The 14,171-nt window shown below is 40.0% G+C and overlaps 1 protein-coding gene across 2 annotated transcripts in view; it reads left to right on the forward strand.

The window, feature by feature from the left end:
• afap1 (actin filament associated protein 1) overlaps nt 1–14,171 on the forward strand; it is a 72,207-nt gene that overhangs the window by 49,532 nt on the left and 8,504 nt on the right. The window contains exons 7-13 of one of the 2 annotated variants that reach the window (XM_067579261.1): nt 2,515–2,601; nt 4,499–4,574; nt 9,010–9,162; nt 10,453–10,664; nt 11,805–11,950; nt 12,711–12,825; nt 13,707–13,952. In XM_067579261.1, coding sequence (XP_067435362.1) covers nt 2,515–2,601; nt 4,499–4,574; nt 9,010–9,162; nt 10,453–10,664; nt 11,805–11,950; nt 12,711–12,825; nt 13,707–13,952 — 1,035 coding nt within the window. The remainder of the gene's footprint in view (nt 1–2,514; nt 2,602–4,498; nt 4,575–9,009; nt 9,163–10,452; nt 10,665–11,804; nt 11,951–12,710; nt 12,826–13,706; nt 13,953–14,171) is intronic. The other variant, XM_067579260.1, reaches the window with a different exon arrangement.

The following is a 14,171-nucleotide window of genomic DNA, read 5'->3' on the forward strand; positions in this document are numbered from 1 at the left end:
GTGTGTCCCCATGACAAAAGTGAAGCCATGTGAAATCGCATTCAGCAAAGGAGGGATGGAAAGGAATGAGGAAAAAATGGTTGAGAAGAGGAAACAAGGTGAGAGGAGTGAGGAAGAGGAAAAAGAAGGAAAGGAAAGGATGGAGAGATGGGATGACAGGATGAGAAGGTAGGGAAGGGAAGGCTAGGAGAGTGCCTAAGGATTTCCAAAGCCTGCGAGATACAGTAATGATTCTCCCAGACATTGTCAGCTAACGATGTGTTTATGGAACACACATGTCCTTATTGTGTCCTTACTTCATTCTCCTAAACCTAAAGAATTGTGTGCATTTCTCTGCCTATTTGACCCTTTCTTTTTACCTTTTTCCACAGTATAACCCGATTTTCCTTTGCCCGTTGACTAATGTTATATCTTCCCTCCTAATTTCTCTTTTATTATTACTAAGTATGGGGAAAGTAAGTTATATATTCATAGTTATTCACAGCTTATCTGCTCAAGTATGCATTCAAATGCCACCTTGACAGTCCAACCCCTACTGCATCATTGTTGTCCACTGCAAGCTGCTGCTTGACAGTGCATGTCAATCTTGTGCATGTCACCATCTTGGTAAGACAAGATGGACTTGGTATTGCTTGCTCAGTTTTATAGTGTCTTTGATAAAGCAGTAGAATCACTTATTCCAGGAATAGGGTACCTTGGTAACCTAGTGGTTAAGGCACCGACCATAAACTGCAACATCTCCAGATTGTGTCCTGCCAGGGACCTTTGTTGCATCATTCCCTGTCTCCCTTCTCTCTCCCTTCATTTCCTGTCATCACTACTTTCAGCTATCTGATAAAGGCATAATCCAAGGATGCCCATTCACGTCCATTGGAAAGACAACTAAAAATACCCCTTTAGTTAAACTCCTCTAGCTTTCTGCAGCACAAACCACATAAACATGCACCCAAAATTCATAACAAAAGGAACAAATGAAGATAAAATTACAGGAATTTTAAAAAGAAAATGCCTTAGCACTGCTTTCATGCATCAGTGGTGTATGTAAAGTGCAGCCAAAGGCAACTGGTTTAAGCCCGCAGAGCATGGAGAATGATTTTTGATCATTTTTATGGAAATGATCAGAAATCTCTCCAATAAAAAGCCCTACTATGTGCTGTCACATATGTGCAGCCCTGAATATAGGTTGATTTATAAAGACAGAATCATTTTTTTGATGATTTGCTAGATAAATAATATATCCCAAGTGAGTAAAGGCATCAAATACTTTTTTAAACTATGCAGATTTGCTGTTACTGGAATATATAGTTTTCACATTTTCACTACTCTTTGGTATGGTTAAAAAGTTCAGTATGTGTAGGTTTCAAGCAAATTTCATGGCATAAAAATGTGAACTGTGTGGTTCTGGGAGGTGCATATGTATAAAAAACACTTGCAGCAAGTTGTCGATCACCAACATACTTGTTTTATTGAAAGTGGTCCACATCCAAAAGTACCGCACACACTTGCACTACCTCCTCAAGCTTGATTTGTAGTACATCATCAGACCGTCATAGTACCCCAGACTTGCAACGCAGCTCTCCAATGGAAGATAGACATGATGTTGCTGTCTGTCCTGCTCTTCGGCCTCTGAGCAGCTCTCTGAGCCAAACCCGTGGAGCCACAGCCTGTCATTTCCCCCGCGAAACCCAATTATGCTCCCTCCAAGCCAAAACCAATGAGCTGAGGAGCTCTGCACGGCCAGAGATGGTTCAGAATGCTTGTGGAAAAGACGAGGGGGAGTGTGTGTGTGTGTTTGTGTGTGTCAGAGAGTGCATTAGTCAATTTGCGCACGCAGCGGGTCGTCTGAAATCTCATTTCCAACTGCCCACCGCTCATCTACACACACCCCTGTCACCGCCGCACGCCTACGCTTGCCAGATCTGACGGTGGGTTGCCAGGTCTGAAGTCCAATGAGGTCACGGTAATGCACACTGGCGCCCCGTCCAGAGCCCTGCAGATCTCATTCACCCCTACTGGACCTTATTGCATAAGGATTCCAAAGACGTAGTAAAACTCTGTGGTGTCTAATGTGTGTAGCAGACACCTCCACCCCTCAACAGACTTCTACCACACATGCATGCACGCTCTCTGCCTCCTGTAGTTACTGCACTGCATGGGCTGTATTGCCTTATGATCCCTTGGCTGCCATTCAGTAGCATGATGGGATATGAGAGGAGGGAGTTCACCATACATGTGGCCCACATTACCCCAGGCATGCTTTCTAGGCTGAAAGAATGAGCTGCTTAATTATGTGGCAATGGTGTGAGGAAATATTATAGGATTTTTAAATAAGGGATCCACCCATGTGTTATGATGATGGTTAGGACCTAACATTCCACCGGCTGCATTAGACACGGCAGCATATAAATTGAACTCCCTCGGTAGTGATCAGGACGTGCGCGAGAGTGGACTTTCCACTTTTTTAATGTAAGCAGTAGTCTGGCTAGCTAATGCTGTATTTTCTTACATTTCCAGGTGATGAGAGAGGTGTGTGTTAATGGGAGTGTAGACTTGGATGGAGCTGGATCTGGATCACCAGTGCACAAGCCCGAACTGGAAAAGGTAAACAAAACACACTCATACACTGATTGATAATGCTGGTGCAATTATCTCAGCAGCGGATGTTGAACTTTCCCATGAATTACTTGGGTTTAATTTAGGATCAAGTTCCAGGTTGTCAAATTATCTGGGTTTGCTATGTTCAGAGGGCTGGCTATGTTGGTTTGGTTTGGCTATGTTCACATTGAATTTGAATCTTTCGTCTCCTCTACTCTCTCTCTCATAACATTCAGGTAGCTGGCTTTTTGTTTTTAGCCGGCGCTAACCATTGCTTTCATGAGTCAAAATGACAAACCTCGCTGGCAGCAAAATATTTTATTTTCCATATATTTTCCTTATATTTCCATCAATATCTTGTCGAAAGGCCAAAATTAAAGTCTTGGCTGTCGTCTGGGGAAAGTTCTCTCTGCAAAGCGGTGTCTGTATTTGGCTACTGAACATTTGTTAGCAGAAGAAACTCCACACTTTACACCACTCGATGATAAGCAAGACTTATAAGCTAATATATTTCATGGAATCTTTGAGTTTAGTGTGTTGTAACTTTAAGAATTAACTTATTCAGTTGAAGTCACTTTCTCCAGTTAAAGCAGCATTAATATTTTTTTTCGACATTTGGGGGCATGTAGTAAACACAACATTGATACATTACCAGCTTATAAAGTTAGCAAACACTTGCTTATTTACACATCCAGCAGACGTAGAGCAATGTTAGCTTTTATTTGGAGTCCATCTGATGAAGTCCAGTATTCACTCTTAGTGCTAGGAAGGTAGTGTGGGTTTAACAGCTGCCTGCTGCTCATTAACAAAGAGACTTTACAGTAGTCTAACCTACAAACAGATTGTAAAATGATGCAGATAGAATCCAGCTACAACATGAAAGTTCAGTTTATTACACATCTGCAGATGGTTGATGACCATTGCCACTGGCACTGCTGCCAGCTGCAGCAGCCTTCACCAGACAAAACCAAAATGGTAAAATTGCGTGCCGTTAAACCAAAACAATGAGCTGAAAGATGCTAAAACATTCTGAAGAGCTGAAGGGAAATGCAGGTTGGAGTTACAATTCACTGTGGGTTTATCACTATGAACGACCTCTTTTACATTCCGCATAGTCATTTGATCAATTGTTAATATAAAAACATTGATTAGGTCAGCTTTAAGTATAGCCTAACAGACCAGTGTTGAAAGTGACATCACAGTAGATTCAATCAGGGATTTAAAAGGCTTAAGATTTGATCGCAGATTTGATGATAGATTCAGATTTGTTAAAATGCTATCAAATCCCAACCGTACTCTGTCCCACTAGTGATGCGTTGTTAATTCTTCTGAATCTAAGAAGCAATAGAGGATTTTTTTCATCTTCCTCAGAATTAATGATGGCGTCATTGGACCTAAAATTTGATCATGCTGTAATAGTAAAACATTTTCAAATATCCCTTCATCCCATAAAGACTTATTTTCTCGGCAGAATCAAACATAAGCACACAGGGTAGTAAAAGCTGTTTGCCAAAAAACACTTATTCCATATGGCACATGAAGAAGATTTAGGGAGCTGGAGGTAACAGAGTGCATTATTGGATTGGAAAAGCAGGTAAAAACACAGTTAACACTGGAGCCATACAGTACTGCAGTGCATGTGTGTTTAGTGGTGGAAAGTGAGCTACATCAGAGGCTCTTTAATGACAAACCAACTTGGCACAGCAAACATGAGCGTAGCCTAATTATTCATCCATAACATGTTGCAGATGCTCTTAAGGGTTTTTACAGTGTACTTAGACAGCTGTGTTTGTGCGTTAATGCCTTTGTCGACCTGTCTTTTTTCAGGAAAGTACAGTTTTGTTCACTTTGTACCTTCTTGTGCATCCATTCTTCTTTTTGTGTGTGGTCTTCCTGCTGCCAGAAGTCATCGTGTGACAGGCCAAGCTCAGATGGTGAGGCCACCCATGAAAATGGACACAGCGACTGCAAGGACCAAGGTGAGAGTCCACAGCAACAGCAACCCAATTATCTGTAACATTAAAGGTCTGCAGAATTGATTCATTTCCATCCAGTTCAGGAGAGTGTTTGAGTTTTTTTTTGTAGTTTCTTGGGAAAATCCCCCTGAAATGATGATTCTGGTTTATATGGAGTCAAAAGAAGGACTAGATAGTTAGCATTAGCAACAAAAATATCCATGAATGAAGGAACAAAATTTCACTTTCAGGGAAAACAAGCAGAGACGCTAAATATACAATAATGGTCTTGCATCTATTTGATTGAGGTTATTATTTTGACTGTCATAGTGTAGCTAACTAACTCCGCTAACAAATTTCCTGGTGTGACCTGAATTGCTGCAGTTTATTCTTGTAGAAGAATCCAGAATTATGAGAAAAATACTCCGACAGCTTGTTTTATCTGAACATTTTCCAAGGTACAGACCCAAAACAGTGTAAAAATGTTTGCATATTGTTTCTTAAAAGCAGCAAATATTAGAACAACTACAAGCAGCTACAAACAGCTACAAGGGGCCACATGTAGTACAAAATAGTGGGCACCAGCATGCCCCTCACAATTAGGCCCTAGTAGGCCAGCCTACACCAAGCCCAAAGTGCAGGTTTAGAGTGAACAACCCTCATAAGCACATTTGTCCCATAACAGTAAGCCCACAATGAGAGCCCACAGTAAGTAAGTAAGGACCTATATCAAGGAGCCCACCATAAGCCCACAGCACGCCATACCTACTGGCCCCTGATCTTGGTCTTTGGGCCAGAACAAAACAAAAAAGGCTATTAATTAATTGGACTAATTGGACTTAGTTGGAATTGTTATGTCAGATTGTGTGATGTTTCAACATTTTCACATGGCACAACACTGTAGCAGTGTTTTAAAAGCTTTTAATAAAAGCACCTTACAGCACTAATAGTTAAATTAAATGAGGGGTAGGTAGGACATGATCAATATTGTTATTTTTGGGAACCAACAAAGAATTGTTCCTGACTTGGACCCTGCAGTGTATCCTGAGATATTACGGCTACGGCTTTTTCCCCATCTGTCTCATGATTCAGAGGGGAATCTCTGCAAACTCTGAAAAGGTCAGACTTTAATACTAATGCATGAAGCATGAAGAATGAGCATTTCGATTCATTTATCATGGTTTTTACACGGAGATGGTCTTCCCCTGCTGAATTAGACGCCAAAACAAAGAGATACGGTCCAAACGGTCTTCGATTATTTAGCGTTTGTTTGCCGAGCAGGCAGAATCTCTCAGGGAGAGAAATTCCATTATACTTGTCAGCTCAGTTATTTGGATTGTCAACTAAAATTTAACACTCTTATTTTTCTTCCCTCATTAAGATTAGTTCATTTTTCCAACATTATGTCTTAAACAGATTTCCCACCAGCAGTTCATTTCAAATCTTCAATCCAGTTGTGTTTTTATGGAGTCAGTGCAAAGCTGTGATTCATTGACTTGGTTGTGTAAGTCATGTTTATGTGTCATTGCTGTGGAACTGTGGGGAATGTGGAAATAGGATCAACAATGATCTCCCACATGAGCTTAATGTACTCATATAAAATTGTTGATTACTTCTCCAGAGAGGTAGGTTTGAACCTGTTTGTCCTGTGGTCTCTAGAGATGTATAGAAGCATCATTCAGGATGTAGCAGTCTTCATTCTCAGCCTTCCAGTACATGTATGCACCCTCAGAGGGCAAAGAAAGTAAAAAGCTCCATTAGCTAAGCAGTCATCTGTGACACCAAAGTCATGTGATATTTTAAGCATTTATAGCTGATGGTTGTACACAGAGTAAATTTTAATAATAACTGGTCAACAACGTATTTGCTGTTTGACATTTCCTCAAAGGAGAATCAATCCATCTATTTGGTTTTCTTTCTGTTGTGGATTATCAAAGGCGGCTCTACTGCTAGCTCAGCAGGGCTGCTTTGGCACCAAAATTATGACAACTGTCTGACGTAAAATGTGGAATGTTTAGGTATTTCTATGGTACCATACTATATTTCAAGCATTAAAACTCAAGTCATAGGTAGGTCACAATCCTTGGGTTGCTAAAGCAGGTTCTTGCTTCCATGCTGGATTCTGACCATGGATGTACTGAAGAACCAGATATGGGATAGCAAAATGACCAACCATGTAATACACCCATGTTCCTCACCTCAGATGATTCAATACATATGTAGATTCATGCTCAGAAATCTGACAGCATGATTGAAGCTGAGATCAGCTTAGAGTGGATATGTTTTGATATCCTCACTTGTTCATGAATGCAAGTGCATTGGTTTTAAGTAACTGAATTAAAATAGAAGCATAGAAGAAGAAGAAGCATTCTGACTCCGAAAAACTCCAGAAATCTCCTGTCAGACCAACAATAGAAAAATGGTCAGTGATGGTCTAACAAGAAGACACTTAACGTTTTGGTCAGTCCACAATGAGGATGACTTTTTCACTGAGATGCTGCAGAGTGGGTATTGACCACAAAGCTTTCAGAGTCAGTGTGACATTTTTAACTGTGGTATATGCGAATGTGATTCTGTGATTCTTCTGCACGTTTTGCAGACTGTAAATCCAATGTACAGATGTCAGGCAGCAGTGGGCATGGTAGAAAAGACATCATATGACTTTGTGAGTGATTTGACACAGAATTTAGTCCACAGCTTTGGTTGTTTATCGATGAAGCTATGTCTCTTGTATTGGTTTTCTGAAACCCATATGACACTTACAGGACCACTTCAGAGCTGTGACATAAATCTGAATCAGATCTGATATATCTCCGTCTGATATATACCTTTTTTTGAAGCAAGAATCACTGAAGGATTTTCTAATTTAGACAGTTCTGCTTGCTTTTGTTATCATCCAGTAAACACAACAGATTCATCAGTGAAATAAACGTAATACTCCACCGAGTTCTACGCCTTACTTCACCCATTCTCCTTGTGCTTCAGTCAGTCCTTCGCTCAGTCCTGAAACCCTCTTTTCAGCTTAATCAGCCACATTCTTTCCATGGCTGGTAACAAAAAGAGCTGATTTACTGGAATCAAATTTACCTGATCAGAGTTTTCCTCCTCCTCTTCTCCTAAAGGGAAAAATATAATAATAATTCCTCCTTTTTAAAAAGATTTGAATTGCTTTCACATCTGTGTGTCTGGTTTCCACCTCAGGACTGCATTGTGTGTCACGTGTGTTTGTATACTTTTATACATATGACAAGAGAAAAATCCTGCGACCGAAATTGAGTGCAGACGGCTTCCTATTTAATTAAGGCAGCCGCCGTGGTAGTTTGTCACATCATATCAGGGAGGAAAACGCAATGTGGAAAAAATGTTGAAACAGAAGCTTGTGAGTGCCAAAAAAGAATTTAATACAAGGATTTTCTGTCATTACCATATCAGTTTGGACTACTTTTCATTCATTTTCAACGGCTAGGTGCTGATGCGTGCAAGGCATAGAGGTTGTGCAAACCAGCTCTGATGATTTATATACAGTATATTAGTGTGTGTGCATGTGTGTGTCTAGAATCACTCCAGACACTCGGTGTTAGCCGTCTGGGCATGATGACATCAGTGAAGGAGAATGTTTCCCTCAGTTCTTCTCCACTGTCTCTTTCGACTCCAGATCTGTCAGTTAGAATTTAAGCCACATTTCTTGTCCTGATATATTTGACATCACACTATCACGTCTTTAGACCAAAACTGCCTTTCTTCTCTTCTTTCTTTCATTTTCTTTTTTTGATTCACTCTCTCTCTCTGACACACACACACACACACACACACACACACACACACACACACACACACACATTTGAATACACTACAGACCACAGTATCTAAATAAGAGAACCAAGCAGGAGCTATTTTCTTCATGTAAACTTGCAGACAGACAGACAGAGGGACTGAGACATAGCCTCTTAAGACCTGGCTTACTTAACTTAAGTCCTCTTCCAGCAGAATGTGCACTGTCACTCCTCTCTCTGGATAGAAACTAGGCCAGCTGAAATCAGCCCACTATAACCTGTGGGGTTGCTGGGATTGCAAAATGAGCCTAATTCACCAACAAAGAGCTTTTGAACCCACAAGGGTCTGATTAAACCCAATGCAGCTGATTCTGAACTTATGGTTGTTTATAGTGGAGTCTAAGGTTGCTTGCTCTCTCTCTCTCTCTCTCTGTCTCTCTCTCTCTCTCTCTCTCTCTCTCTTTTCTTCTTCTTTTCTTACTGTATTGCAAAAGCATCTAAACATAATTGAATCAACATAAATGAACATGTAATATCTCTCTTAGTAATTTCCTGTGTTTAAATAATGAGTGCAGAGCACATTAAGTCTGTAGGAGTCCATCGGAAAGGACATTACACAGCATTTTACTCATTTCCCCTTTGTTTTAAGTCATGAATTAAACTCGTAATCTCTGTCTTGCTCTCAGGAAAAGGAAAGAAGAATTCAAAGTCAGAGCAGAAGTCTGGGACAGTGGGGAAGGGCGCAGGGAAGAAGATCACTAAAATCATCGGGCTGGGAAAGAAGAAGCCGTCTACAGATGAGCAGACCTCGTCAGCTGAGGAAGACGTACCCACATGTGGTAAGAAGAGGACTTTAAAGTTATTATCCTAAAGGATTCTGTTTGCTTCATAGACACCGGGTTGTATAACATGTCGTCTAAAGCAGGACTAAAAAACCTCCTGGCTGCAGCCTTCTGCCTGCTTGATTTCGTGTCTTTGTTGTGTACTCGTGCACATTCAGACAGTCAATGGTGTTGCACTCAATGTTCACGCAAAAAGCAACACAAGAAGTTGGATGAAAACTGAAAAAAGAGAGCATGAGAGGAAAGTTCAAGCAGTTTCAAGCGGAGGTTCTCAACCCTTGTGCCGTGGACTGGTCCTAGGCCTTGGTATATTTGTTATCAGGATGTGATTCCACAAAAAAAATGGAATGATAATTATGTAATTGTATATTCTATTACATGCTGTTTTTGTTGTAATCACCTTGAACTCGGTGCAGCTTCTGATCCTGATTTTGAGTGAAAGTAGGTCATCAGTACTGAAGACAACCAGTCCGTCATCACTACATGTCTATTTGTACTGTTTAATTTGTAGGTAACCAAAATGAAAATACAGACCAAAGAAAGTAACATTGTGGTAAATGTTTAGTTTTGTTTTTATGTTTGCACCCTCTCTTCTCTCACTTGTCTCTCCCTCCCTCCCTCTCTATCTTTTCCATCACGACATTGATGCTTAATTGTGATATACAGACTGTGTCTGAACCAAAACTTACATGATTTGTGAACAGACATATGGACCCACAAGACGAAAGTCTTTGTCTAATGTGGAGAACAAGTGAGCTTGACAATTAAGCCCACCTCCACTGGCTGGTCTGCAAGTAATTCAAAATGTTTGGGAACTGCTGGTTTTAACCATACTGAGGTCTTAACTGAGGCCCTGGTTGATTTGGAGACACCTGGTGAGTGTTGGTGGAAACAACAAGTAGGTCCCAATAATTCAGGTCCCAGAGTTCTGTTCAAAATCAAACATCAGTGCAGATAACACTGCTTTGAGCAGCCACTCTGTCAGAAATGCAATAAACGAACATCAACTGTTGTATCTGTTTACAGCGCAGCCAAACAAACTGATTTTTTACAGGATTCATCACATCACATTGTTTTAACTAAGAAGACTAAAGATGACAGTCAACAATTTAGGAGCTCTGGCAGCCAACCAGTGAAAACTACTATACAGAGAATCCAAGTACTCACTCAAATGCTGGCCATAAGTAGTATCAAAAATGGGGTTTGATATAATGTAAATCTTAGGATTATAAGTGCTTGTCAGTTCTTAAAGACTGCCCTCTGCTGACTGCGTTTGCTGATTCACAGGCTACCTGAATGTGCTGTCCAATAACCGCTGGCGGGAGCGCTGGTGCCGTCTCAAAGACAACCAGCTGCTCCTCCATAAGGATCGTGATGACCTGAAAAGCCACATCGCCTCGCTGCCCCTGCGAGGCTGCGAGGTCAGCCCCGGCCTCGACCACAAACACCCCTTCGCCTTCCGCCTGCTTCGCAACGGCCAGGAGGTGGCTGTACTGGAGGTACCTTATACATGCAAACTCTGCATTACATCCTGCATATGAGGAGATGTGTATTCCTGTGTTTCAGTCTCAACAGTCAAACATTAAAGTTATAACCTTGAAGATTTCATTTCAATAAACGTCTGTTAAGTCACTATCTATCGTCGAATAAGGTAACACAATGGTGATTGAGCCTATGGCCCACTGATTTGCATGGCCCTTGCGTTTGAATTATGATTATTACAAACCAGGTGTCAGTGGCAACTTTCCCGCCATACATTCAAATCAGCAGAGCTGATGCAACTGGTTCTTCATTCGCTTGTGTGTGAAGCGGCTTATCTTTTAAAAGCTTTTTCTTATTGGCTTTTTACTCACAAAGCATTTATTGCACAGACAGTAAGTGTCTCCCCTGTCACACACACAGAAGGCTCAGACTCTCACACTGAGCTGAAATGAAACAAGTGCACATAAATTAGGTAAATAACAAATAAACAGTCCCTGCTGCATTTTTCTGTCATTTATGGTCGCGCTATATCCTCTCTTCTCTATTCCATTCCACTCATGTTTCATTGAGGGGTCCTTGTGTGTGTGTGTGCTGCACACACAGCAGAGCAGAGGACAAGGAACCAGGTGAAGTACTCTAGTTGACAACAACTACACTCGTTACATTACTGTAAATGCAATAAAAGCTTCGCAAGTAAAAAGCCAATAAGAGTAATTTATTAATGTTGTCTGCGCAAAAGAACAACAACCTGCAATCACCGCTTATCAGAGAACGAAATGGAGATCTTCGAGATTGTAACATTAAAGCACGCTTACACTGGTACAAGCATACAATGCTTGTCATGTTTTACTCCTTATTCCTTATTGCTATTTAGTTTGTTTTTCTTCTATTTCCTCACACAGTCTATACACTGTTCTCTAATAGCCTTGTTTCTTTTCCTTGTAAAACCATCATTACCAAGTCTTTGGTGGTAGTTCCATGCAAGAAGTGGCCACTCCCTACAACAAACCAAATGTTGATCAGATTATATTAATGTGAAAAAGTAAAGTTAATGATAAAACAGTTAGAGAAACTGCTCTGAGCTCTTATCAACAAGCTTTTTTAGGTCCTTTAATATCATGCAAACTGGTTCTGTAACTGTCTTTTTCTTCTTCCAGGCCTCCTCCTCTGAGGCGATGGGTCGCTGGTTGGGGGTTTTGTTGGCTGAGACCGGCTCCACCACTGATCCAGCCACCTTGCACTATGACTACATTGACGTCGAGACCACCGCCAACGTCATCCAGCTGGCCAAGCAGTCCTTCTGGTGAGAGACACACAATCACAGAAACACAAAGTCAAAGAACTGCCATTTGTTTCTAATTGAGTCGTCACTTCTCTCCCCACTTTTTCCTGCTTTTCTTCAGTAATTCAATATTTTCTAGCTTAGTTTTACTATTTTATTTTACTTTATTTTACTACTACGTTTATTCATGAAGAAATCTTAGAACATTGTAACAAGAAAGACATAAAGTGATATGGTGCTGATGATAGCAATATATTGTGAATGCAAATCTTATAAATTCATAATTTCACTGGATATAAGTATGTAGATTTATACCTCTGTAGCTTCAGCTGTTTTTCAAAGAAAGAAAGAAAGACAGAGAAAGGAAGTGTTTTTGCTTCCCATCATCTTTTTAAAACAAAAATACTTCCAAATTGCAGATGTTGCCTTTATTTTAACTTGAGAACATGCATGTGTGTCTGCTAAACAAAGTGCAGTTAAATGAAGGCTCGACTGTAAGATTAGTCATGAAAAAGCAAACTTTACAGTTAATTTTGCTTTTTTAACATGTCAACCAAAGCGGTTAGTTAGTCCTCTGCAGTGTGACTGTTGTATGTGACGTTGATGTTGAATCAGTACACTGTTCAGCCCTTATTGTAAACAAATGCTTGAACTTACTAGTTATGGATCCATGTACAGTGTATTTTGTGGACTAATGTGTATATTTGAGGTCTGTGACATGTTATAGAAGTACTTTATTAAAGATATCTGCATTTTTAAATAAATCTTGATGTCCTCACAGTTTCACTAGTAAGCGTGCTGTCTCTCCTAATCCATACCTGGACAACCCAGTCAACGGCTACGCCTGCCCCACAGGGATGGCTCTGCACTATGATGATGTGCCTATTAATGGAACGGTAAGCACACCTGCTCATTAGTGATACACACACACATAAAGAGTAAGTAACTATTCTAGCTGTTTTTCATTCAGTTCTTGGCTGAACTTCACTTTGATTATTTCCCTCTTTGCTAACTGCTTTTCACTTTTCTGTATTACAATGAAGGTACCACATGTAGCATTTCTGATCGTCAATATATCATTGTCAGAACAGAGCAGAATAATTATAAACAAATGAGACAACAGTTGAGATTATTATTAGCTGCAATTTCAGTGTGATATTTTAAGGCAAGTCAAGGCAACTTTATATATTTTTATTTATTTATTTATATGTATTTTCATACCCAGGACAATTCAAAATGCTTTACAGAAAATAAAATAAAAAGAATATTGTAGCAAGAACAATTAAAGGTATTAAATAAAAACGCCAATGTGAGGATAGTAAAATAATATTAAAACTAGTTATTTTAGAATAACTTTTAATCAAAATTTTTTTACGTTAAAAGTTATTCTAATAATAATAATAATAATAATAATAATAATAATAATAATAATAATAATGATAATAACCCAGTTTCCCATAAATCCCTTGCTTCCCATCACAAGTAGGATGTTGATGCTTATTGTTATTGAAAAAAGTAGAAATGTTGATGAACAGTTTTGATTTAACTGGATGTTGAAATACTACATGTACCACCTTTAATAAATGTCATATTTTGCAATAACACTTACTATGACCATGTAGTGTAACTAACTTTATATTGCTAACATCTCTTCCTTCCTCTTCTCCTTTTTCTATCTTTCTTTGCTGTTCTGGATTATGTTCCTCCCCTCTCCTCTCTCCTCTCGTTTCCTCTTCTCTTCTCTGCTTGCTTGCATGCTTGCCTGGTTTAACTCAAGGACCCGGAGGCGCTGTACTCCTCTCCCAGCACAGGGGGGCGCCAGCTGAAAGAGGATATGCACTATGAGAATGATGACCTCTATGAGAACATGCCCTCACCCAAGCTGGCCACTCGCTATCCTCCCAAGCCTTCCTCTTCTTCCACTTCCTCTTCCTCCACCTCAACAAGTCACTACAAAACCCCTGTTTCTAAAATCTCTTCTAAGTTCCTCAAAGCTGATACTAAAACTAAAGACACTGCTCAGGTGACTAACACTCTGCTCCTTTGACCTTTTTCCTCTTTCACTGTATATTCTCTCTTTTATAATTCACCATCACAATTCACCTTTTTTTTTGTGATGTTGAAGGATACTTTCTGGTGTTTTCACTTTGCATCACTCTCCTTTTGTCAATGTCCAGTTCAGTTAGGGATTTCTTATGTTTCCCATGTTTGATGAACCCAAGAAAACTGATGTGAATTTGAT

Source organism: Thunnus thynnus, chromosome 22, assembly GCF_963924715.1.
Source record: "Thunnus thynnus chromosome 22, fThuThy2.1, whole genome shotgun sequence".
In the NCBI taxonomy this organism is placed as follows: Eukaryota; Metazoa; Chordata; class Actinopteri; order Scombriformes; family Scombridae; genus Thunnus; species Thunnus thynnus.